General features: G+C 36.8%; 1 protein-coding gene across 1 annotated transcript; it reads left to right on the forward strand.

The window, feature by feature from the left end:
* Nucleotides 1-644: 644 nt before the first annotated feature.
* LOC136122923 (uncharacterized) lies at nucleotides 645-25,124 on the forward strand. The gene is made up of 7 exons (XM_065877031.1): nucleotides 645-670; nucleotides 8,275-8,419; nucleotides 11,673-11,766; nucleotides 17,103-17,218; nucleotides 19,669-19,811; nucleotides 23,012-23,209; nucleotides 25,079-25,124. The coding sequence occupies exons 1-7, from the start codon at nucleotides 645-647 to the stop codon at nucleotides 25,122-25,124; spliced, it is 768 nt and encodes a 255-aa protein (XP_065733103.1).
* The last annotated feature ends 325 nt before the right edge of the window (nucleotides 25,125-25,449 follow it).

Consider the following 25,449-nt stretch of genomic DNA (forward strand, 5'->3'; position numbering starts at 1 on the left):
TATAATATTCTCTCCCTTTTCTGTGACAGGTTGTAAAAATTTGCTTTGAAACGAAAATCTGCTATTTCTTTCCTTGTGCCGAACAAGGCAGAACTCCGTACCTTCAATTCAAAGGTGTTTTATTTAAGCAAGGTTCAAGCTGGAATTAGATAGCTTCCCTTTTGCCTCTTCTGCTTGTTCTGAAACTACAGGAGAGAAGCACGAAACCAAATACTGAGGGATACATTGCACTAGTACCACTTCAACTAAACTCAAGCCAGATGCAAACAATTCAAGAAACAATGGTGCTGAAGACAGCATACTTTTCAGGGATGCTAGGGCCATTTGTTCCCTCTGCTATAATTTATGTTCCTATAGTCAAGGTTCAGTTCTACCACAGTTTAGGCAACTCGCTGGAAAAAATGATCACCGTTAGCTGCTCCAGGAGCACAGGAATTCCTTAGATGAGCACTGAGAGATTGGTAACAATACCTCCTAAAGGGCCAGGTTGCTAGGTAACAGGTTGTTTCCTTGGTCACAGTGAATACATGGAAGACCCCCAAAGGAGGCTGCAGATTCTTGGTGGACGGCTCTCATAGCCCCTCCTGGGAGGAGGATGAAAAATGTCTTCAGAAAAATAGCCTTATGAAGGCCAGAGGAACTTTATGCACCAGCAAGACATGTCTGAAAGGTAAGCAAATGAAATGCTAAAAAGTAGCCTCAGTCATTCCTTAAGAGAAAACAAAAAAACAAACATAGGTAGTATTCCTGGATTAAATTTCATTTAAAAATGTAAAATCATGCAACCTGTGTTACTGATGATGGCTGCTTGGAGAAAGAAGCTACCGTCTCCCCTATAGCAGGCAACAGGCTACAAATGCAATTCAGGTGATCAATACTGTAACAGAGAGAGCTGGACCTCTGTCTAGTAGTGGTACATTTATAGCTACACAGGGCTCTTTAAGAGAACGAGTGTGAATTTCAGGGGGAAAAACAGATAAGACAGACAAAAGGAAATATCTATTAGTTAACATCCATGAATTATTAGTTAATATTAGTTTGTACCTATTAATTATATTTAAATGAAATTACTAGCACAAAACAGGACTTTTACTAGATCAATAAAGCCACAAATGAGATTAAATAAGAGGGCCAAAACCCAATCCTTTTTTCCTCACTCCTAAACGTTAGAGCTGTTACATAAATATTTCTCAAAGCATGCTGATAATTAGACAATATACAATTAGGGGGGTTGCAAATTTCTTGAATTTTTTTGTCCTATTAGTGTTGAAGTTGGCTCTCATCTTTAATAAAAGTGAGATTTGCACCTTCAATTTTCAGGATGAAATACACTGTGGTTTCATGAGTGTATGAAACGTATTTATAGTTCCCTAAATTTACTGTTTATAGTTAAGATAGGAATGATGCTTAGGAAGAGGTTCAGAAGCTGAAGCAGTTCTATTACAGAAGTTTTGTTTTTGTTAGCAAACTGTGTACATCTCAAGCAGTGTCCAGATGTTATGTTGATTTTAATGTTAAAAACTGTGTCAAAATTAGAATTGGGCATGTGAAACAATAGTTTTTAAATGGGCAGAAGTTCTGTGAACAATCATAAACTTTATTTTTCCTACTTGCTAACACCCTTGAATACACTATACCAAGAGAAAGTTTACTTGTGAGCTCTGTGAAAAAGTGATCTTTATGATCAGTATTATTATTTTTAAACTAGTAAGTTTTATAAAATTATTTTAGAGACAGTGTAAAAAGTAATGCCCAGGCTACAACTTAAACTTTAACCTTCAACTTTCGAAGGAGGAAGGAAGGAAGGAAGGAAGGAAGGAAGGAAGGAAGAAAGGAAGGAAAGAAGGAAAGGAAGGGAAAGGAAAGGAAAGGAAAGGAAAGGGGGAGGGAGGGAGGGAAGGAAGGAAGGAGGGAGGTAGGAAAGAAAAAGGAAAAAAAAAAGAAAAGAAGTTTTCTTAGTGCCAGTATCTGTTCAATCACATTTCTGCACATCATGAAATGAGTCTTAGTCATACTACTTTCCTAACATACTGTCACTTTCATTTGGAATTTTATTATAGTTTTTGTCTCCGTTCACAAGATCTACCTAATCACATGTTGTCCTTTAGTGTCTATATTCTTCTCCTTTGTAGTGTTGTATGTGGTTGAATTTTCAAAATTATAACAACATAGGGAGTAGTAAAACATTCTTTTTTTTAATGTTTGAATTTTATTTTATTGTTTTTTTTATACAGCAGTTATTATCAGTCATCCATTTTATACACATCAGTGTATACATGTCAATCCCAATCTCCCAGTTCATCACACCACCACCACTATCCCCCTGCAGCTTTCCCCCCTTGGTGTCCGTATGTTTGTTCTCTACATCTGTGTCTCAATTTCTGCCCTGCAAACTGGTTCATCTGTACCATTTTTCTAGGCTCCACATATATGCACTAACATACGGTATTTGTTTTTCTCTTTCTGACTTGCTTCACTCTGTATGACAGTCTCTAGATCCATACACGTCTCTACAAATGACCCAATTTCGTTCCTTTTTATGGCTGAGTAATAGTCCATTGTATATATGTACCACATCTTCTTTATCCATTCGTCTGTCGATGGGCATTTAGGTTGCTTCCATGACCTGGCTATTGTAAATAGTGCTGCAATGAACATTGGGGTGCATGTGTCTTTTTGAATTATGGTTTTCTCTGGGTATATGCCCAGTAGTGGGATTGCTGGGTCATATGGTAATTCAGTTTTTAGTTTTTTAAGGAAACTCCATACTGTTCTCCATAGTGGCTGTATCAATTTACATTCCCACCAACAGTGCAAGAGGGATCCCTTTGCTCCACACCCTCTCCAGCATTTGCTGTTTGCAGATTTTCTGATGATGCCCATTCTAACTGGTGTGAGGTGATACCTCATTGTAGTTTTGATTTGCATTTCTCTAATAATTAGTGATGTTGAGCAGCTTTTCATGTGCCTCTTGGCCATCTGTATGTCTTCTTTGGAGAAATGTCTATTTTTGGATTGGGCTGTTTGTTTTTTTTAATATTGAGCTGCATGAGCTGTTTATATATTTTGGAGATTAATCCTTTGTCCATTGATTCGTTTGCAAATATCTTCTCCTATTTTGAGGGTTGTCTTTTCATCTTGTTTACGGTTTCCTTTGCTGTGCAAAAGCTTTGAAGTTTCATTAGGTCCCATTTGCTTATTTTTGTTTTTATTTCCATTACTCTAGGAGGTGGATCAAAAAAGATCTTGCTGTGATATTTGTCAAAGAGTGTTCTTCCTATGTTTTCCTCTAAGAGTTTTATAGTGTCTGGTCTTACATTTAGGTCTCTAATCCGTTTTGAGTTTATTTTTGTGTTTGGCGTTAGGGAGTGTCCTAATTTCATTCTTTTACATGTAGCTGTCCAGTTTTCCCAGCAACAATTATTGAAGAGACTGTCTTTTCTCCATTGTATATCTTTGCCTCCTTTGTCATAGATTAGTTGACCATAGGTGCGTGGGTTTATCTCTGGGTTTTCTATCTTGTTCCATTTATCTATGTTTCTATAGTAAAACATTCTTAAGTATTGGGAATCTTCTAAATAACAGCTATATATGTGGTTACAATAAAGTTCTAAAAATTTCTAAATATAATTTTGTTAATGGAACATAGAGGTATCTCAGTCTATCTTCATTGTTTTTGGTATTTTAATATAACTTCTTATTTCTATAAATATCAGTGAACCCACTAATAGGTACTGAAGTTTACAAGCTTTCCCTCTAGAGAAGTTTGATATATGTTTGTTCTTTTACTTTTGTTGTACCTTAATGTGGGGACCTATTTGTGTTTATAAGAATGCACATAGGGTTGGAACAACAGGGAAAAGCAAAATTCATAAGAATACAAGGTCGCATAAGATTAAAACCTGACCCATTCAGATAGAAATAGAGAAATGACAATTTTAGTTGTATATTTTTCAAAATTACAGGTAGTTGTGCTATGTTTTTAGAATCAACAATCTAAATAATTTCAGATATATCTGTTACAATCCTGGGCCTTGGATACTAAAATTTGAGGGATGTCTGTAAAACACACAGTTTTTTAGAACAGTTCATTGCTATATGATTATTTACTCAATTTATGGGTTTAGTTCTGGGAAATTAATTTAGAGCCATCCCAAATTTGAACATAATAACTTGGTATACCAAATTTGCCATTCCAGAAACTAACACATTATGATACCAAATTACTTCTTGATTTCATGAAACTTCCTTTCCCAGTACTTTATATTATCTCATCACCATCTCTAGCATGCAGATAGTAAAATCATTACCCGTTTTACAAATGAATACATTTAAATATAGACATAGAGAGGACAGGGATTCTGGATTTTAAAAGATAAGAAGAATGGTGAAAGAAATCAAAGAGGCTGGATTGATATCTCCTTTCACCCAAATTTAATGCTCTAGAGTCCATGGTAATTTTCCTCTAGCCAGTAACCTAAGAAGTGCCTGAGTTTAGCAAGATTCCACTAGATTTGAGAACCTAGCTCAATATTTTGGGAGGAGAAAGAGCATTTGAGGATTTGGGGAGTGTCCTTTGCTAACTGAAAAATACGATTGAGCTTTTTCTTCCTTTCGAAATACAAAGCTCTCCTGATGCAGCACTGAATGTAAATGGAACATTTAGAAATGGAATCACAAGCAATGCAACTTAGACAATGCTGGGTGTCTGTAAGGTGCCCTCTGGCCTTCTGGTTGGTGTGTGTCCAATATAGCCTCCGTCACCTCAAGAGCTCGGCTTCACCTCAGAAACTAGGCCATCTCATCTGCCACTTTCTCCTTCACTCTCCTTACAAAGCTACATAATCACCAACTTGACATGTGAATTAAACAGATAGCACCCTGTTGCAGCCGACAATTTATGAGGCTTATAAATTCCTGATTGTAAAGGACATTGCAATCTTCCAATGAAAGGGGCTCATGAATTAATACATTATATTATTATTGTTTTTCATCCTGCAGTATCAGCTCACCCGATTCCTTCTTGTTGGCCATTCTACACTTTTTAAAACCAAGAATAGACGGCCAATTCAGATAATACCACCTAATTTAAAGACACTATAAGTTACTCCTGACAAATGTACAGTTTTAGCCATGGCACCTCCTCTGTGGCAGCTTTATACTACAGCATTAATAAAATTAATTTCTCTTTCATAAGGATTTAGAGTTGTAATTTATGATAACTGTTTGTTCACTGCAGGCAGAAAGATTAAAAATGAGTAAACCAATATACCAACTAAACTGCAAGTCTAGCTTTATTTTCTTTTGGGGAGGGGCAATAGGAGAGGTTTTTAAAAACAGCTTGATGTTATCTGGAATGGTGTTCTCAGAGGTTCTACTACTAAAGGCTTACCTCAGTAAACAGTCAGTGCTAAGATTTACATGTTCTATTAACTAGTCAATTATTTATCTGTAGTTAAGTGGAGCAATCAGAATAAGAAAGATCAATATTAATGATTTTCCTTACTAACAACTGTACCCTAATAAATGATACAGATTTACAGTTATTTAAAGAATTACAGTAGCTTATCTGAATCTTATTTGAACCCTAGTAATTAAGAACACTTGGTCATTTACTTGTGTGACTTGGGCAAGTTATGCCACCTCTCTGGGCCTCAATCTCCTCATCTCTAAAATCAAAATAATAATGTTACCCACTTTGTTTGGTGACTGTAATGATTAAATGAGTTAATCTATGTAAAGTTCTTAGTACAATGCCTAGCACACAGCAAGTGCTCAAGAAATGTTAACTGTAAAATTATTATATTAGTAATAGTCGTCATCATGGCAATAATGTTGCAAAACAAAACAGAAAACCTTTTCACTCAGGCAGAGTCCACATCGTCTTCTGAATATTAAAGGTAAGGAACCACCAGAGGTGCTAAGTGACCTGAGGTCACAGCAGTAGCTGTTTGTAGATTCCTAAGACTCACAGGTCTTGCAGTTTTGACATCAGTGATGTGTGCATTAAAGCAGATGGAGTAGAAGTTTGAGGGTGATCTACCTTTTCTCTTTTTTAAACTAAAGGATCAGAAATTATATTTCTTTGCTGATATTTCTCCCCAAAAAGCAGACCAAAGAGAACTTCCGTATGGAATTTAAGATAGAAGTAACGGAACAAAGAAGATTTTCAGAATGTCCCAAAGGTTTTACTGCAAGATTCCAGAATACTGCCCTTCACCACTGCCCTCTGGTGTGGCGCCCAGGAAGCGTATATGAATGTGAGAGAAGGAATCCAGCCTTTGGGACCCACAAAAAGATATCACACTGAAAGAGAGTCAGACTAGTCATCTACTGGTTAGAATCTTCTCAGATCATCTGTCCTTAGCTGAAACTCTACACCAATTCAATTCATTCCATTCTGGCAGGAAAAAAAAAAAGAGAGAAGAAGAAATAGTGGGGATGTTATTTGCATATGTACTTGTGTTACTGAAGTTTTAATTACCTTCTATTATTCATAAATGTCTAGTAGTAGTCAGGGTAATGGCGCAAGTACTAAGTTAAACTCTCAAATCTGCTAATGTAAACTAAGATGATGAGATAATTTTCAGTTACCTGTAAACGTGATTTTACCTTGAAGCTGTTGGGCTTGGTCTTGTACCACTACACAAGAAAAGTGTACTGAAAACCCAATCAGCCGGATCTCTCTCATCAGATATTTTGGTTATGTGAACTTATTTTTCCCCCTGTTCTCTGCTTTAAGCAAAATAAGACCATTTCTCACACTTACGAGTCAGCCTCTCATCACTGTGTAACCACCACTGAAGTTTAGAATCACAGAACACCAGTCACTGAAGAAAGATTCAGTCACGTTCATTACCCTTATTTTCCTGATTTCATTTTGGCAGAAAATGGCTAGCATAGTTTCATAAAGACAAGCGAACCCAAAAAAGTCAGTTCAACTTTTATCCTCTGTTCATCCCCCTGAAATACTGTTCCATTTTGCCCCATTTTTTTCTCCCTGATTGTTGGTCAAAACTCTGGTCATAGATAGTAGGATTTACCTGCCTCAGGAATAATAAATTTTGCACAATGTAATGTTGTTCTTCTAATGTTTGTTAATTTGTTGCTATGGTAAGACATTCCTTGGTAATGTCAAGAAACAGTATCCAAATAATTAAAGAATTGCTCAAGTGTAAAAGAACTGAAAGGCATATATTTTCTGACTTTTTCACATAATTGAGACCAAGTCTTTGATTTGTTATTTAGTAGCAGATGGAGGAATAATTTTCTCCTTGATAATAGGACACAGTTTTATTTTCTTAATGGCACAGTAGTGCTATTTTTTGAAATGATGTAATGGCTATGCTCTTCTACTATAGCACATCAGTTAATGAATGAAAAATGAAAAACATTTTTACATTGTACTTCATGAAGGCAACTTCAATATACAAGAAGTGTCAGTTTCTTGTAAGTAAAATTGCTGTAGAGCTACATAATAACTGTGTCATAAATATAGAATGCTGTCTCTTAAGATTCTTGGAGTCTGAAAAATGATCCCCAAAGAGTAAAAAGAGGTCAGAAATAGATACAATTTTTAGTTTTACTTAACATGAAAAAGCATATTTAGATATTTTTTAATTGGCTTAAAATACTAGATAGCACCAATGACAGAAAGAGAAACATATAACCATTGCTAAGGAGAAAGGGAAAAATGCAAGAATAACAGTGAATAATAAATATAGGAGAGCGAAAAAGACATTTTATATCCCAGTGGCATAACAACGGGAATACAGAGAGAACTGGACTGTTGTTAAGTGAAATGTTTGAGTATTATTTCAAAGTGAGTAAAATTGATTAAAGAACTTGAATTTTTAATATGTTTGCCACCAATTTCAGGGAAATTTCAGGGAAAATGGAAGGTCCAGATCAATGGAAAAACCAGTATGGAGTTTAAGGCTTGTTTGTGCCAAATCTGCAATGATAGCTCTACTAGGAATGATATTCCAAAATTGGGGCTGACTTTCTCGTTCATATCCCATAAGCATGTATTCACGTGTACCATTAGATTTACTTTTTCTAAGATCTGCAATCTATGTAGAAACCCTTACCTTGGGAGAGAATTTGTCTTAAATGACTGTTAGCCATAAAAAAATGTGTGTAGGACTATGACAGAATTCCTAGGGTATTATTTATCTCTCCTCTAATTGGAAAAGTTGGTGTTTATAATTTGTTATTGTTGTTTTATACAAAGATATTCACATTTAAAGACTTTAAGCATTTTCTTTCATTCAGCTCTTCAGGTCAAAACACAAGCAGTCAGGAGATTCATCCATCTAATTCATCCTACACCTCCGATCTGAGTGAGTCATACACTGGCTCGGCTCTCTTGAGGAACAGAACTTTTTATTCACGTTCGGATTCTGGAATATCATCCCTGGTAAATATTTTTGATTAGCCCTTTACCTAATGATAAGTTTAAAAATGTGTTTTACCTTGGATTTCACACTTTTTAATAAGTGTATAATTATAATACACTTTTAATAAGTGTATAAACTTTATACACTTATTAGATAAGTATTTTAATAAGTGTATAAACTTTTAATAAGTGTATTACACCTATCCTTGTAATTGGGGGGAAAATAAAAGATTGGTACTCTCAGTCCCAACTCAAAGAGGCAAGGGAAATAATCTGAGGTGGAGGAAGGAAGACAAAAGAGACCAAGATGAGTAGAAAAGATAAATGACCAGAGAAACAAAAATGGCGTCCCTTCCTTTCCCCCACTGAGTTTAAATTCTGTCCCTAGTCTAAGATTTATCTCCTTTCTTTCTGGAATGTCCTTTGGCCAAATTTTCTCCTCGTAAACTCACCACTTCTAAGACTTCTCTCTAACACATCTAAGTGGAATCAACTAGGCCTTTTCTCTTTTCCTTCTTTCAAAACTGTTCCACTCATCCCACTGGATCAAAATGAGTTATTTATATGTCTGCCTCCCAAATTACAGAAAATGAGTTTTTCAAGCACAAATGCCATAGTTTATTTAACTTCATATCCTCAGTGTCTGACAGAGTGCCTGACACATAGCAAGGGTACAATATATATTTGTGAATAAATGAATGGATTGAAATTCAAAATATTCAAAAATATTTATTGAACAAATGGATTAATCAATTGGTCCATCAGAATTAAAAAAGAAAAAAGAACAGGGTAAGACACAAATATTCACTATTCCTTTAAGAAGAAACAACGGTCACAGAACTGCAACACACTGACAGCCTTACATAGATATAAACAAAGAAATGCAAAGGCTCATTTTTCTACAATGTCAGAAATCCCAAAATCAACCTCATAACTCCTTTCAAAAACAGACAGGGACTGGTGGTGCAGTGGTTAAGAATCCGCCTGCCAATGCAGGGGACACGGGTTCGAGCTCTGGTCTGGGAAGATCCCACATGCCTTGGAGCAACTAAGCCCGTGCACCACAACTACTGAGCCTGCATGCCAGAACTACTGAAGCCCGTGTGCCTAGAGCCCGTGCTCCACAACAAGAGAAGCCACCACAATGAGAAGCCCACGCACTGCAACGAAGAGTAGCCCCGGCTTGCCGCAACTAGAGAAAAGCCCGAGCACAGCAATGAAGACCCAACGCAGCCAAAAATAAATAAATAAAATAAATAAATTTTAAAAATGGAGGAGGCAGTATTTGCAATGAATAGTAAAGGATGGATGCAATTTTAAAAATAAGATGAAAGAGTTTAAAAAAAAGACACGTTTTTGTATAAAATTAGATGTCAATTGAAAAATGGAAACTTTATTCTTAAATACAGCTTTAGCTTAGATTCTTTCTCAGCAAGAGTCTCATGAAATAGCACCGAAAGGTAAATGGGGTGTGGCAACTACAGGAAATTTAACTTCTAAGAAATTTTTATTCTATGATAGGAGCAAGCAAAAAATTCCAAAAGCACATAACAGGTTGGGAAAGAAGCTTCCATAAACATGTAAACTGAACAACCAAGAATGGGCCAGAGACTACATTTTTCAATAATCTGAAATGTATTTGTGCTTCTCGTTTTTTTATTTTATTTATTATTATTTTTTTTTTTTTTATGTGGTACGCGGGCCTCTCACTGTTGTGGCCTCTCCCGTTGCGGAGCACAGGCTCTGGACGCGCAGGCTCAGCAGCCATGGCTCACCGGCCCAGCCGCTCTGCGGCACTTGGGATCTTCCCGGACCGGGGCACGAACCCGTGTCCCCTGCATCGGCAGGCGGACTCTCAATCACTGCACCACCAGGGAAGCCCTAATTAACTTTTTAATGTTGCTCTTAATGAGGGAGAGAGCTTTTGTTATTTTTAAAATGAAGATATTGAAATATTTATGGAACAACTGAGGTCATTCAGTGATGAAGTAAAAGATCAAAGCTAATTGATTATTAAAAAGCCACCTCTTCCCAATTTATTTTGAGGCAGCTTTTCCCAAATTCTGCTTTACAGGATGCACTAGTCCCATGTGCTGCTCTCAGAATAAAAGGTTCTATGGTTTAAAAGTCCAGGGGAACGCTTTGTAGTACAGACTCACAATATATGCTAAGATACTAAAGGCTCAGAGAAGTCCTGTGGTAAGAGAAATGCTTAGCTCGGTGTAATCCAGAGCCTCATAAGCTTATTTAATGGTGGAAATGTTTTTCATGTTAGTATCAGTCAAACAAACGTGCAGCTCAAGCAAAGCATAAACTATGCAAAATGCTGCTCTGTGAAACGAATGCAGTTGTTCCGAATATTGTAATGACATTTCTTCAAATCAAATATTCCGGTTTCATTTATATATGTGCATAACACTGGCTAACAGAAGAATGAATCTATGGCGTATGTATTTAACATAACATTCCGTTCTGAGTAATATGCCTTTTTGTTTGTGTTAACCTTGAAACTATCATAAGCTATGTAAAATACAGGAATTTTGATTGATTACAACCTCAGTAATAGTAAACAACATAAAATTGCCCTAGATGTGATCTTGGCACATATTCTGGTCAGTAATATACTGTCCAGAAAAGGAAGATGACCAGACCTGAAATATTTCATTCAATACTGGCTACACATTTCAAGAGCAATGTCAATAAAATGGAACTCTTCCCAAGGAGAACCATGTTTTCCCTGGATATTTAATAATTTGTAAACCATGATCTGTGAGTAATAACTAAATGACAAAGAAGATGACAACTATTACCAAACACTTAAAATAGTAGTCACATGTGGAGGGATTCTTCTGTGTAGCCTCAAAAGGCAGAACTTGTACAACTGGACTAACTTAGAGGGATTACTTGGGGTCCATATAATGAAGAGCCATTAACAATTACAACTCTTCTAAAATGGAATGAGATTCTTTATGAGCTATTCAATAAATATTAAAGGACAGTTTATCAGAGGTGGTGTAAAATGGGTTCATGAATGGGTAATATATTTATTTCTGCTGTCATTTGTCATCAAACATAAATCAGTTGCAGGTGTTGGAGATGCAAAGTTGAATAATACATAATTTAGATTGGACTAAGATAACGTTTATGAGCACACCGTTAGGTAATTGGAGTTAATGTGGCTGAATGTTTGGGATGGGTTCGCATTACTTGCACCCATAAAAGTAAGTGAACTATATATCGCCAGATGATATTTCTCTTCTCTCTTATTTTAAAGCTTCCATCAGATTCTTTTAAGTACCTTACTTGGCACAAGGTAGAACAAAATGACATCCAAGGAAGTCAACTGCGTTGCCCAAGAGTAAGAGAAGGTAAAGGAACAGAAGTGTGTGGTCTTTGCGTACATGCTCCTAGTGGATGTTTTTTGAGGATCACAAGACATTACTTGGGGATTAAAAACCTGCATTACTTGCAGGTAGAAAAATTTCCCATTTCAAGACCATAGAGTTGTTAATATAGTGAAGCCACCTTTAAAAGTATATTCTTATAGCTGATTATATAAATAATAAATGTTCAGTATTAAATATTGGAAAATAGAGAAAGAAGAACCTGTAATTCAATTATCCAGAAATAGTCACTGTGACTTTTATTTCCAGTTAGTCTTTTTTTGTATTTCTTTATTTTACATAAATACTTTATGTAAAGTATTTCTTTACAAAATTATGTGAACAATTGTGTTTCTTGAGTTTTTTCACTTTATACTGTGAGCCTTTCTTTCCGCCATGTTATTAAACATTACCCCAAACAAGTTTTTTAAAAGTTGCAGATCTTCCCATCATAAGGATATTATTAACTTTACTTAACCAATGATCTTTGTTGGAATTTTATGGTCATGAATAACACTGTCACTTCAGTGGACGCCTTTAAGCTGATTAATCCTACATCGGTTTTTTAAAAAGCGTAAAAAATAATCTAAATAAACCAGGTAGTCTCATTAGTATGTTCACTAAGCATTTTAAATTTGGTAAAATAACCAATGTTTTACTATTCCTTTTTCATCCTATCAGATTTTACAAGTGTACTGGTGTGACAGTATGAAGAATTTTTTGTCTGCAGCCCCAATATACATAACGTTTGATTTCTATAAGTAGCTTCAATAGATAAGTTGTGTAAGGGCAGAGAGTGTGCATTTCTCTTGTCTCTTTTGCATCCCCCATAAGCTGATGAAATAATATTAGACATAATTCCTGCTGCAGTGAGTATTTATGCTTTACAAAACATCAAGAATCTTGGCTACCTTATATCTGTATTTGCAAACTTGCAGATACATTGTCTATCGTACAATTGTAATATTGATTTAAGAAAAGTTGCTTTAGATATACTCATCTGCCCATTTCCCCACTCCATTGCATTACTTTACCCACCAATGTCTTTCTTCTTTCACTCAAACTCAATTGACAAAGAGTGATTAAAATAATATCATTTTCTTTCTTATGTTTTAACTCTGCCATATCTATTTGCAGCTAAGCACTGGCTTATATAAGAAAACATTATTTTATATTATAATGATTTATATTATATTAATTTATTTTATAATAATAAAATATTATTAGATAGTACTATTAGAGGTAAATTAGAACCTCCGTTTGGAGAACTTAGAATATTTTTCAAAGAGCAAGAAATTATGGGGAATTAGTGACATGTACACACTTCTATTTTTAAAATAGATAACAAGGGCCTACTGTAAAAAAATTTTTTTAATGAATAAATAAATAAGTAATAAAAAAGAAATTATGGGGAATTAGGAAGGAAGGAGACCAGAGGCCGTGGAGGCCATGTGTGTCACAGGCATAGAGTTCATCAGCAAAAGAAAGAGAAAGGGTTACATCAGAGGCTAACGAAGGCAGGGTTTAATTGGCTCTTAAACTTCAGTGTACGGACAAATTACCTGGAAGTGTGTGGTAAACACAGATTCCCAGGCAGCATGCCCAAATAATCTGATATAGTTAGTCTGGAGCGGGGCCCTGGAATCTGCATTTGTTAAAATTATCACAGGCAATTCTGTTGCAGATGATCTGAGGGCCATGCTATGGGAAACACTGGTTTAGGGGGCTTGGGGAGAGTCAGGAAAGGAAGAAATTTGAATAGGAAGTGAAAACTTGAGAAAGTAAGGGTGTTGGCATTTATGTGCGCGCGCATGCACGTGCATGTGTGTGTGTGTGTGTGTGTGTGTGTGGGGAGTGGTTGATAATTGTGCAAGCACGACGAGGCTTTGGAGCACAGGTGAAGAGCTGAGGTTTAGAGAGAACTGTAGAACTGAAGAAACTGGAAGAGATGACAGAAGAATAAAATCTAGGTGTAAACTGAAAATGAGCACGTGTAAAGAGTCCTGTGGTCTCCCTCCTTCTCTGATTTAAGCAGCCAAGTCATGCCCTGAGGTCGTCACTCAGCAAACCGAGCCTTCGTGATGACCATGCTGGCCATTTATGCAGAGGCTATCATTGCTCTGCAGAGATAAGGCACATTTTCCTTCTACAAATCATTAACAACACCCATTCTCTCGCAAGTGGTAAAAAGAATGGAGCATGATCTAGGGGATGGGAAACAGTGGAAAATCCCATCACCTCAAACCGTGAAGAAAATAGATGTCCTTTGTTTGTTGCCCTAAATTTTGTTGAAGTGTTTGGTTTTTTTGCTTTGTTTTTTGGGGTTTTTTTTGTGAGATGGAGAACAAGTGCATTTCAGAAGCATTCTGATAAGAATGACCCTCTTTCTAGATTAGATCCTGAAACACCCATAAGACTACTTCAGTTGATCTCAGTTGCTCAAACTGTACATCCAGGAAGAGTCCCTAAGAAAAGAAAGGTTAGCTGGTGTGTGATAAACAGCAATTTCCCAAGGCTTTGACTGCCAGATAGAGACAGACTTAACTCCTCCCAGTTAAACGAAGCAAAAGAGCAAACTGTTGGCAGAATTCTTTTAGAGAATAGATTCTTTCTGTTTGAAAAGCTCCCAGCAAGTTAATTCAGTCACTGCTGTTAGGAGTTACTAATCCAGGGAGGGGACAAAGAACAAGCTCAGAGATGGCAGGTGAAAGCCAACATCCCTGGGCTGTCAGATATTCCAGACTTCAGTTCTCAGCTGCTAAGATATATCTTCAATTATCAACCAGGTCTGAGTTTAAAAAAAAGAATCCCATTTAATAGAACTCCTCACAGTGGAAGAGACCTTTGGCTTCCGACTTCAAAGAAATCTTTGGAAGCTGCTTTAGAAAGAAATAATTGAAAGAACAGAAGATCGATAGAACTCGAACAAACAATACAGGGCAGAGTTTAATAACTCTGGGGCATCTATTGCACGAAGAAAGTCACCAAATTTGGGCAGGGGGTATTCAAGACAATAAATCCTGAGGTCTCCCCAGTCAATTAGGTGATGGTTCCAGTTTTTCCAGTTCTACAACTTTTAACTCCAATCATCCTAATCAATGAACAAGACCATTTCCTAGCACAAGGATATTTTATTTGTAAAGTGATTGGGATACTACCACCTTCAGGGGTAAGTGATTCCCTGGGTGGCAACATTACAGTTTGTTATGAGAGAAATGTCTAAAAGGACAGGTTACATTCTTGGCTTCCACCTGTGCCTGATGAAAAAACTGATGTTTTTGTCAATAATGGAATATTGGACTGTTGCTCTTATCGCCTTCCATAAATCCTTCACAAACGGACTCATTATCTCCCATCACAGTCCAGATGAACTTGCCACAAAAGCAAAGTTTGTTCCTGATACCTTCAATATCTTTTCTATGCTCCTTTCACCTTTGAAATTAGGGGAATCATGAATTCCAGAAAAATGGAGTTGGGGGGAAAGGGGTACAAATGGTGCCAGGTCTGACTCAAGAAATACAATATATTAGAGTTGGAAGGGAATTGAAATCATTTAGTTTAGGATTGTTGTCAGGGGCTTGGTTGGCATCAGAGCCGAATGAAGTTTGCCTGGGGTAGCATGATAAGAGTGTAGGGGTCTATGGCAATAAGAAGCCTCTGTTGGTGTAAAAGTATTAGAAATCAGTATTTTTTATAAAACATTATCAACTTCAAACATAATTTCTCACCAAATTCAGCCCTTGATGGGCCCTTGATGCTAGTCTTCCCCATATTTTTGCAAACTTGGAAAACCGAGGCTCAGAAAATTAAAATTAATCATCTGGAGTCACACAAGTGCCTGCTACTTAACTCCAGACTGGAAACAAGATATCCTTTCCCTAACCCTGGAAGTTATGTGCAAACCCGATTTGGAACACAATACGGTGGGAAAATAGTAGGAAATGAGTTTGGAAATGGAGATTGGGATAAGATTGTAGAAAACCTTGCTTGATGAACTAGGCTTTTTCATCTTTATTTGGTAAGCAATAAGAAATCTGAAATGTTTTGAATATGTCAGTCCTGTGGTAAAAGCTGTGTTTTACGAGAGCTGGGTGGCAATTTGTGTCATTTATGTTGAAGGAGAGAAGATTGCAAACCAGGAGATCCAAGAGAAAGTAGTTACGGTTCAGGTAGGAAGGTATGAGGGTCTGGACATTGAAAGGGAAGGGATAGGTTCTCAAGGGGAAAACTGGTAGGACTAGGTGGCTAATTGCATTGAGAGACAAAAGACAAAGAAAGTCAGGAGTGATTTCATAATCCCTAAAGAGAAAATTACATGAAAATTAAAACCATTATACTGATGATTTTTCTCACTTGCCTGGGCTAGAAGTAATTTATGTAAGATTAAAAGTTAACTCTACATGTTGACTTTTCCGAACAGTTAATAGAGGTCATTCCTCCCCTTTAATCACTCTAGAAAATCATCAAGTTATCTCTGAACCTCAAAATATTTGCCCAGAATTAAAGAGTCTAATAAAGAATACAGATATTATATATTTTAGCTAGGACATTTTTCCTAGCAATGTGCTAAATTGCATTTAAAAAGAAATCTATAGGTGAGAATTTAAGCTAAAGGTGACATTTGATCCTCTGTGGAAACCTAGACCATAGATAGCAAACTTGTGAACAATTTAAATTAAAATAATCTGCAACCCTATTTTTTTTCTGATAACTGTATTCACTCTACTGTAAACTTAAAAAAAGTAAAACAGATGGAAAAGAATAAACTTGCTGATTTGTTTGCTATTTCCTCTCTCTTGTATAACTCATCCTGTGATGGGAGGGCCTAGGAAGTCAGCCCATCAGAAATGCCACAAGGCTTCCTGCAGCAGGAAGAGAAACAAAGGAACTGGGTGGCTTAAATATTTAACAATCACCTCGTGATTAATTTACTCTTGTCATACCTGCACATCTGATTTAGTGTCCTCAAATCAGAGGTTTCACTTTGTTTTGTTTGGAAGACATGAGAGGAAAGTTATTCAGCAAATTTCAGGAAAAATGATTTTCAACAATTAGAAAGTGTACGAAGTGATCAAGTCCTGGCATCTTTTCTGTCCCCATCTCTTCCCCAACCCAGTTAAGGCAGGCAAGCAAGAGTGTGTTAAGTCGCATAAGTACATTTTGTTACTGCTCACACTATGTGGGCCTAAGAGTCCAATCCTGTCTCCCTCAATCCAAATATCTAGTGGAAGTTTAAAACAACCGGCCAAGCATCCAGTGAGGCTGTCAATCCTGTCTTCCTAAACCTACTTCCAAGATCTCACCTTGTGATTTCTGCTCAGGACCCTCTGCGGAAGAGTTGTTCTTCAGACAGGAGTGTACCTTGCCTCCACGGAAAAGAGTCCTTGAAAAAAACAAATGGGAAACATGGCTGCAAGAAAACTGGGAGGACTGCAGGGTGAGAACATAAAAACAGAAGAAAAAAAAGCCTATTTCCCTCATTGATTAAATTACGACACTTTTTTTTTTTAAGGGTATTTGCCAGTATAAACATCAAAACTTTAAGCACATCTTTAGAACTTTCTCTGAAAATAGTGGTGTTTGGGCTCTCCATCTCTTTTTCCATCCCTTCTCTTCATCAAGATTTGCTACTTATTTTCTAATCTTTATTTTATCTTGATATTGCTGAACTTTGGAAAAAGTTTAAAAGAATTGAGAATGAAATTGGGTTTTTTTGATAATAAAAAAGTCAAATATTGAACAATAATCCTTATGAGAGAATTTATGATGCAATCTTGAATCCTTTGGACAATGCAGTAAGCCAAAATTTTTGAAGATTCAGGGCAGCCAGTTGGGTCTGAACAGAGCTATCCTGGAACAAATCAAACTTTCACCAGTGAAGGATATGAGCTGTGGTTTCTTGGTGCTGAAAATGACTCCGCCGGCTGAGCCACTGGCATTGAAACAGTCCCTGTAGTTAGCCCGACCACTACCAATCTATGGGGCTGCCATCACTCAAGCTTCTAATTCCAATTGGAGCAAGTCATGTTTAAGCAGAGGACTGAAGATTTAACTGGGAAGACTAAGCCACTGGTAGCAATAAAAGAATAAATCAACTTCTTTATAGCAGAGTAAGATGTCAATATTTTTTCTTCGAAGTGATCAAATTGTACGTGAGGATTTTAGGAAATCTTCCCCAAATGAGACTTACTGGGATCTCCTGTTGCCTTTTTTGTTTTACAGATTGATCTTGTATGTTGTAGGATTATAGAATTAGGGCGTGGGAAGGAGCTTCAGGGAGGGTCTGGTCCCAGCTCCTTCCTTTCGAAAAGGAAAGGAAAGTTTAGAAAGAGAAATGATTTGCCCAAGGTCACACAGCTAATTAGCAGAAGACAGGAAAATAGAATATTGTTTCCCAGTACAGTGTTTTCTTTCTAAAATTAATTTTAATTATTCTTATATAATGGATGGATACATTCTACTCTTTACAAATTTAAACAATGCTCCTATTTATTTATTTGAAAAATTTAAACAATACACTTAAAACTTTGACCTCTACTCCTAGGATTCTTTTTAGAGGTAATCATTCCAGTGTATACATGCATTCGTTCTTTATAGCTGTCATTTAAACCATGGATATATTGTAAAGGCCAATGGAACCTTGCTAATAAACTATCATAGAAAGTTTAACTGGCCTTTAGATAACTATACTGTCAGAGAATGGCTAAATAAACTTTAAACTATCACAGAAAACCTTACTGGGAAATAGTGGTCAAAAAATTCTATTTGAGAAGGTGATATTTAATGTAGAAATGATAAATATAATATCTTAGTATTTCTTTGGTTTTATTTTAAATTAGGACCTTTTATATTTTGGGAAAATAAAATTTAAAGTAACAAATTTTATAATGTTTAATGTCTAAAAATATCAAGACCGTATCTTTTTAGATAGATATCGATATTTCCCTAAAATAGTAAATTATTTTACTTCAAATTTTTAAAAAAATGTCATTTTATGCAATAATTTCTATTCACAGAAATTGATGGTAAAACTTTGGAAACAAAAAGTTAAGTTGACTTTTAGCAATAGAGTTTACAAGAGCAATGCTACCACTGAGAGTGGTTTTAATTTCCTTGGGATCAAAGTTGGGGCTTCCCTGGTGGCGCAGCGGTTGAGAGTCTGCCTGCTGATGTGGGGGGGCGCGGGTTCGTGCCCCAGTCCGGGAGGATCCCGCGTGCGGCGGAGCGGCTGGGCCTGTGAGCCGTGGCCGCGGAGCCTGCGCGTCTGGAGCCTGTGCTCTGCGGCGGGAGAGGCCACAGCGGTGAGAGGCTCGTGTAAAAAGAGATCAAAGTTGACTGATGTTAAAAGTAAAAATAAAATACCCACTATCTCTGAAATATGCCAAGTCATCCTTATGTATGTATCCCAGGTTATTTTTAAATAAATTCATATTTTCCATCTTTTGAATGATGGTATCTTACTCTGAAATGTATATAAATGTGATTTCTGAGTATTTCCAAGGAGGCTAAAGATAACTAATCATTTAAAGCCAAACAGAACTTTACCTCCTCTACTTTTTACCCCTAGAAGTAATTTACCCCTAGAAGTTTTACCCCTAGAAGTTTCAGAATCTGTTTGAGGGTCTTTCCCTCTCTCCCTGATACACCCCCCCCCCCCACCAACCTTGTGTGTAATTCTAATCAGGATCCAGTCAGGATCTTCACCTTCCCTCCCTACCTTGAGAAGCTCTGCAATAATTTTGTGTTTGGATGTGTGAATGTTTTAGAAGACCAAAAAACAAAATAGTAAAAACTGCTGGTTTAAATATGCAACACATATTAATTTAATAACTATTTTTAAAAGTTGATAAAGCACTTGCTTTTTCTTTTTATTTGTTTTTCCTTCAGAAGTTGAACCTTTCATTTCAGGATTTGGGGGACCCTTATCAAGTTGCAAATTTTAACAGGATTCTTAGAAGACTAATTCGAGTTGAAACCCTCTGGTTAGTGGATAATTCACTGGTGGATTTAAGTGCCGCAAGATTGCCAAGGTATCTGCTCCCTAGCATGTCCAATTACTAAGTTAAAGTGAAGTCTTTGCTCTATGGGTGCGTGACCATTGTCTGTTCATACTGTGGCCCCTCTCACGTGGTCAGGTCTTAGTAAGAGTGCTAAGCGATGCCTGGGCAAGGCAAAAAGGGAAATTTATAAATCAAAATGTCACACTTTAGAGGGAAAAATCTATTCTTTTTCAAATTAATACTGTTATTATCAATTATTAAGGGAGTAATTTGTAATCATAGAACATACTGGCAGAAAAGCCTGCTGTGTTCCTTGCATTGTCAACTGGAAATACAATTACATTATATATACATTATCATTCTAAGTTAGTGATTTTTTGTCATATTGTCTGAACACTTGTGGGGAAAGACTCTACAGGTAGTTGACAAGAGTCTTGGCTTCAGGGTCACATTCTAATGGAGGGGTAGGGGTTGCCAATCAGAACAGTGACAAAAACAAACTAAAAATTTTTAAATTTATATGGCCTCCTTGATATTCCAAGGACCCTAAGCTACTGAAGTTAAAAGATAATCTGTCTCTTTGCTCAGGATTGCTTGAGAACTCTGTGGAGAGCTGCCCTTTGCTTCACCAGGCAGATGGGTAGCTGGAGTGAGCTCTGGTAGCCATCAGAGGGGCAGACAGAGGTTCTCAGAAGAGAATTAGGAGATGAAGGAAATCAAGCAGCCACAAGAAGGAAGGGTAAATCCCAGAGCAGGTTAAGATACACTGAGGTAGGGCAACAAAAAGAGATCATCAGGGGTGGGATAGGGAGGGTGGGAGGGAGACGCAAGAGGGAGGGGATATGGGGATATACGTATACATATAGCTGATTCACTTTGCTATACAGCAGAAACTAACACAGCAATGTAAAGCAATTATACTCCAATAAAGATGTTTAAAAAAAAACCAAACAGATCATCATAGTTGCACGGGAGAGGGAAACAGTCAGGCAGACAGAGGAAGTGTCAGAATATGCAATGGTCCCTGGGTATCTTCGGTCATATTCAAAGCCCCTTCCCAACTTTAGACAGACTTGGATAGCATTTGATTTTACTTATGTTCTTTTCAAATGACAAATTTAAAAACACCTGAATAAAAAATTTCAGAGGAATCTTAACATCACTGCCACCTTAACTTATTCAGTTACTTGATGTTAATTTGTTCAGTTTTTTTTCCCCCAGACTCTCTTCTAGGGATAAAATAGTGATGCATTAGTTATATTTTTCTAATACACATTTAAATAAACAGACAACAACGACGAATTTTAACAGTAACATAGCCTACTTTGGAAACACTGAACTAGAAGACCATTAATTTGGAGTATGTGAACTTGACTTGATCCAGATCAGTAAACTTCCAAATCTTTGCTATCATATAAAAAAGAAGAGAGAGAGAGAAACTCCAGTGACTGAAGAAAAGACTTGACTGAGTTTTAGTATTCTCTAGATGTATTCTTTTGGCCTTTCTTTCTTTAGAAATAGGATGTGTCATATAAAATTATATAATTGCAATTCAAACTTTACAACTGTCAAATCAGTGTATCAAGAGAAAAGAAAATTGATGCATGTATATTCATAGCCTCCTTCCCTTCTGCCCCAGGTGAAAAACCACACTTGGTTTGCCACTCGTCTCTCCTAACATTATCCGACTAAGGATCTGTGGTAGGGTGAATCTGAGAGGCTGAGAAAGTGGCAGGGTATACACTGAAAATGAGAGAATGACTAGCAGATGAGAAAACAACAGATTTCAAGGAGGACAGAGAGACAGGATCTGCTTGGGCTGGGTTTTCAATTAGAAATTGCAATAGTACTAACGTGCATCTAAAGATTATGTATAGGGACTTCCCTGGTGGCACAGTGGTTAAGAATCTGCCTGCCGATGCAGGGGACATGGGTTTGAGCCCTGGTCCAGGAAGATCCCACATATCGTGGAGCAACTAAGCCCGTGTGCCACAAACACTGAGCCTGTGCTCTAGTACCCGTGAGCAACAACTACTGAGCCTGCATGCCACAACTACTGAAGCCTGCGTGCCTAGAGCCCGTGCTCCGCAACAAGAGAAGCCACCGCAATGAGAAGCCCGCGCACTGCAATGAAGAGTAGCCCCCGCTCGCCGCAACTAGAGAAAGCCCGCATGCAGCAACGAAGACCCAACGCAGCCAAAAATAAAAATAAATAAAAAATAAATTTATAAAAAAATAAATAAAGATTATGTATAACCTAGGAAAGAGTGGAAACCTAAAGTTATCAAAGATATGATTAAAAGACTGTAAAGTATCCATATGGAAAGGGAATGGAAGAAAACAAGAAAAATGACAATAATGGATGTGAAAAATTACAATGAAATCTGGGTGGGTTCAAACTGAATTTGTGTTTTTCATGCTGCTTTGTGGCTGTCCTTTCTCTGTTTAGCACCATATTTACCATTAGCAATAATTATTTACTAAATGTCTTTGGGGGGTATGAGGTTCATAAATAAGTACCCTGTCTCAGGGAATTAAACCTCAGCTTATAAAGGAACTTTTCCTTTAGGTAAGGTGTCAGTGATAGATTTGGAATTATTGTCTCTACTTGCATGGTTTTATACAATTACAGTTTTAAGGCAAAAATATGAAGAAGCATTATCTGTCAGGAAAATGTATTCAACCTAAATGCCTAACGCACATTTCTTTTCCTAAGGATAGCTTTTAGTTTTCTCTGGTATAAAAAGGCCTTTTTTTTTCTGATTTAAAATGCTATTTCTCAATATAGAATTTAACTACAGAAAAGTAGAAAGAAAGGAAAATAATTAGAATCTCACTACTTAGGGGCAATACTCTTCAGAAGTTATTATGTTTCTTTGGGTGAACTTTTATATTGCTGAGATTACATGCAGCTCTTCACTCTTGCATTCAGGACTTATTGAGAATCCACCATGGACCAAATACAATGCCAGGTACTGAGTGTATACATTGGGGAAAAAAACAGATTCCTGCCCTACACAAGCTTACAGTCTTATATATCCTGCTTATTTTCTCTTAATATTTTAATATACATATTTCTCTTTTCTTCCCAACCACATCTGTAGAAAATATCACTGTCACACCTTTGAGGGGCTATGGTCTAGGTGAGGCATGCTGGTGTTTTGCAAGATTTAGTAGTTTACCATCCTCTTTAGGAGACAAATGACAAGATGTTTATATTTTGTATCCAGCTGCAGAGTTTTAAATATGAACAAAAACCATCTCACATCTTTCAAACAATTGCCAAAGATACCCCAGATACAGCATTTATCCTTGGCTGAAAACCATATTGAGACTCTGGCTGGGCTCTCCAGTTTGCGGTGCACGCCATTGGAATCCCTTACGCTCAAGAGGAACCCTTGTGAGTTTCACCAAAACTACCGGAAACGGTGAGGCCCCAAATGCCTTGTCACCTTTTGTACTTCATTGAATATTATACTTTTAACAGCTGTTCCCCTCTTGATTAAATCTGCTCAGCAAGTATTTATCTTATTTACTATGTGTTGAACTCTTCATGCTTCTAATCTCACCTAAAGAACTTTGAACTGATTTGTGTGTGTGAGTTTAATCTTTAATACACTCTTCTCTCAGTTAATTTATGACTGCTGTACAAACTTTAGGCTCCTCCTGTAATGTGACTTTACATACACTAAGATGTTTCCTTTTAGACTTTCAAATCCTATGCATTTTCTCTCATAATGTTTAATAGATACTATATCTTTTTAAAAATTTCTAAATATAGGTTCCTATCAAGGTCCATATGACCATCTTATAAATTGTTTATTCTCTGGCTTTGTTTTCATCCCTTTGGGCCACAAGGGCACCGTTAATTAAGTGAATACAGAAAAGTAATTGATTTGATCTACTCTCGTGGTAGAAAGAGCTGGAAAACCTGCCAAGAATAAACCATTTTTATTTCTTTGTCACTACTGGGAACATTCTTCATGATAATAATGGAATCTAAACAACCTTGGAGTGTGCACCAAGTAATATGGTAATATTTATCTCCAGCTAATTCCCAGCACCACTATTAGTGTACTTACAGGAATTAAAAGGGTGAAAACAAGCCACTGAATTCTAGAACCTATATTTGCCCCCAGATGACCACAAGTCATCTCATCTCTCAGTGTGAATCTGTCATACAGAGCCTTAGGTCACCTCTAGACTCCATTTCCAGTCTATGATTATAGTGCTTCCTCCACATCCAATTTCAACAAAAGACAGTTCTCATTACCTTCCTTTCTCACACTGCCATTTTCCCAAGACAGCAACTGTATTCCAGAGGCCTGTATCATATTAGACTCTTCAACCCGTGATGAACAATGAAAATGGTCAAAGTAAAAATTCTCATCTCTGTTGGTACTACATAAACCTCATTACTGCCGTTGTCTTCCCTCTGATGTAGTCTGAAAGCAAAATTTCATATTCTGTGACAATAAATTCTCAAATTGCTTTTACATAAGTGAAAACTAGCAGCACAGTTGCTTTAATATTGAACTAATATTTAACCATAATAATGTTTTGAAGTCTAAAATTCTATTTCCCACAGTCAGAGGAGATTTAGCTGGACTTTTCAACATTATTCATAAAAAAGCACACTTCTAGTCATAGAGATAATTTATTAGTATTATATTTCAGTTTGGTTAATTTATATGTGGGATTTTAGAAAACACCTTGGTCCCAACTCAGTCACTTGCCTCCCTTCAAAGAATTCCTTGTAACAGTAATGTTAGATTAATTATCTGAACTCTGATATGCCCTGAGGTCTTACTATAAATCTGTCTTCAGAATTCATGATGTGGTATAGAATTATGTGAGAATGAGGGATATAATGAGGTTGTCCATTTTCCTAGTATTCACTCTATTGGATTGAGTCCAAAGTGGATATATACTGACACTCATGCTATAAAAAGCCAGGTTGTATTGACTGAGGTAGTGCAGGGTTGCTTTAAACAGAAAGACGTGGTCATTTTAAAGTATGAGGGAAGGATTTAAGTATCCACTCCTGCTAAGGAACTAAGCTGAAGTCCCAAGTTCATCCAAATTTGGGTTTAGTTATCTAGCCAAAATTCCACAAGAGGATTATAACAGCATTCATTTTGTCACTGTCATTCATTTTGTCATTTTGTCTCTGTCGAGGATTTAGGCCAAACTTTCAATGGCCCTTTACATCACGATCAGAATTATTTAAGTACAAGCTTTTCTTGATCACTGACACCTAGAATTGTGACTGTCTTTCCCTTCCTCCTTTGTTTCAGATCCTCCAATAAGAAGACAGCACAGTTCAAAAGAGAAAGGACTTAACGATAGAGCTAATAGTATAAGTCCCAGTAGGTAGAGGGCAGTCCACTTTCTGGGACACCCACAGGCAAACTCTTCTACCATTCTTCAGAAGTCAGTGTTATCTTAGTTCACCATAGTTTGACTCTTTTAAAAGAAAGTGACTAGGAGTTCCCGCCAGCTAAGTCTGAACGTTGGAGCCAGAAGACTTAGCTTTTAATCTTTGCTCAGTCACCTACAGGCTTTATGATCTTGGATAAGTTACTTAAAATGGGGGATAAAAACTAACTTGACAGAATTGTTGTGAGGATGAGATAATGTGCAGAAAGCATTTAGAGCTAAGAAAGTC

The sequence above is a fragment of the Phocoena phocoena genome, chromosome 4 (assembly GCF_963924675.1).
Source record: "Phocoena phocoena chromosome 4, mPhoPho1.1, whole genome shotgun sequence".
NCBI classification, from domain to species: domain Eukaryota; kingdom Metazoa; phylum Chordata; class Mammalia; order Artiodactyla; family Phocoenidae; genus Phocoena; species Phocoena phocoena.

Bases quoted from the DNA above. Each gene is read 5' to 3' on its own strand.
- LOC136122923 (XM_065877031.1), top strand. From the start codon at position 645: ATGCACCAGCAAGACATGTCTGAAAG. The intron at 671-8,274 runs GTAAGCAAATGA...TCTTTCATTCAG, and splicing joins CAGCAAGACATGTCTGAAAG to CTCTTCAGGTCAAAACACAA. The intron at 17,219-19,668 runs GTGAGAACATAA...TTTTTCCTTCAG, and splicing joins AAAACTGGGAGGACTGCAGG to AAGTTGAACCTTTCATTTCA.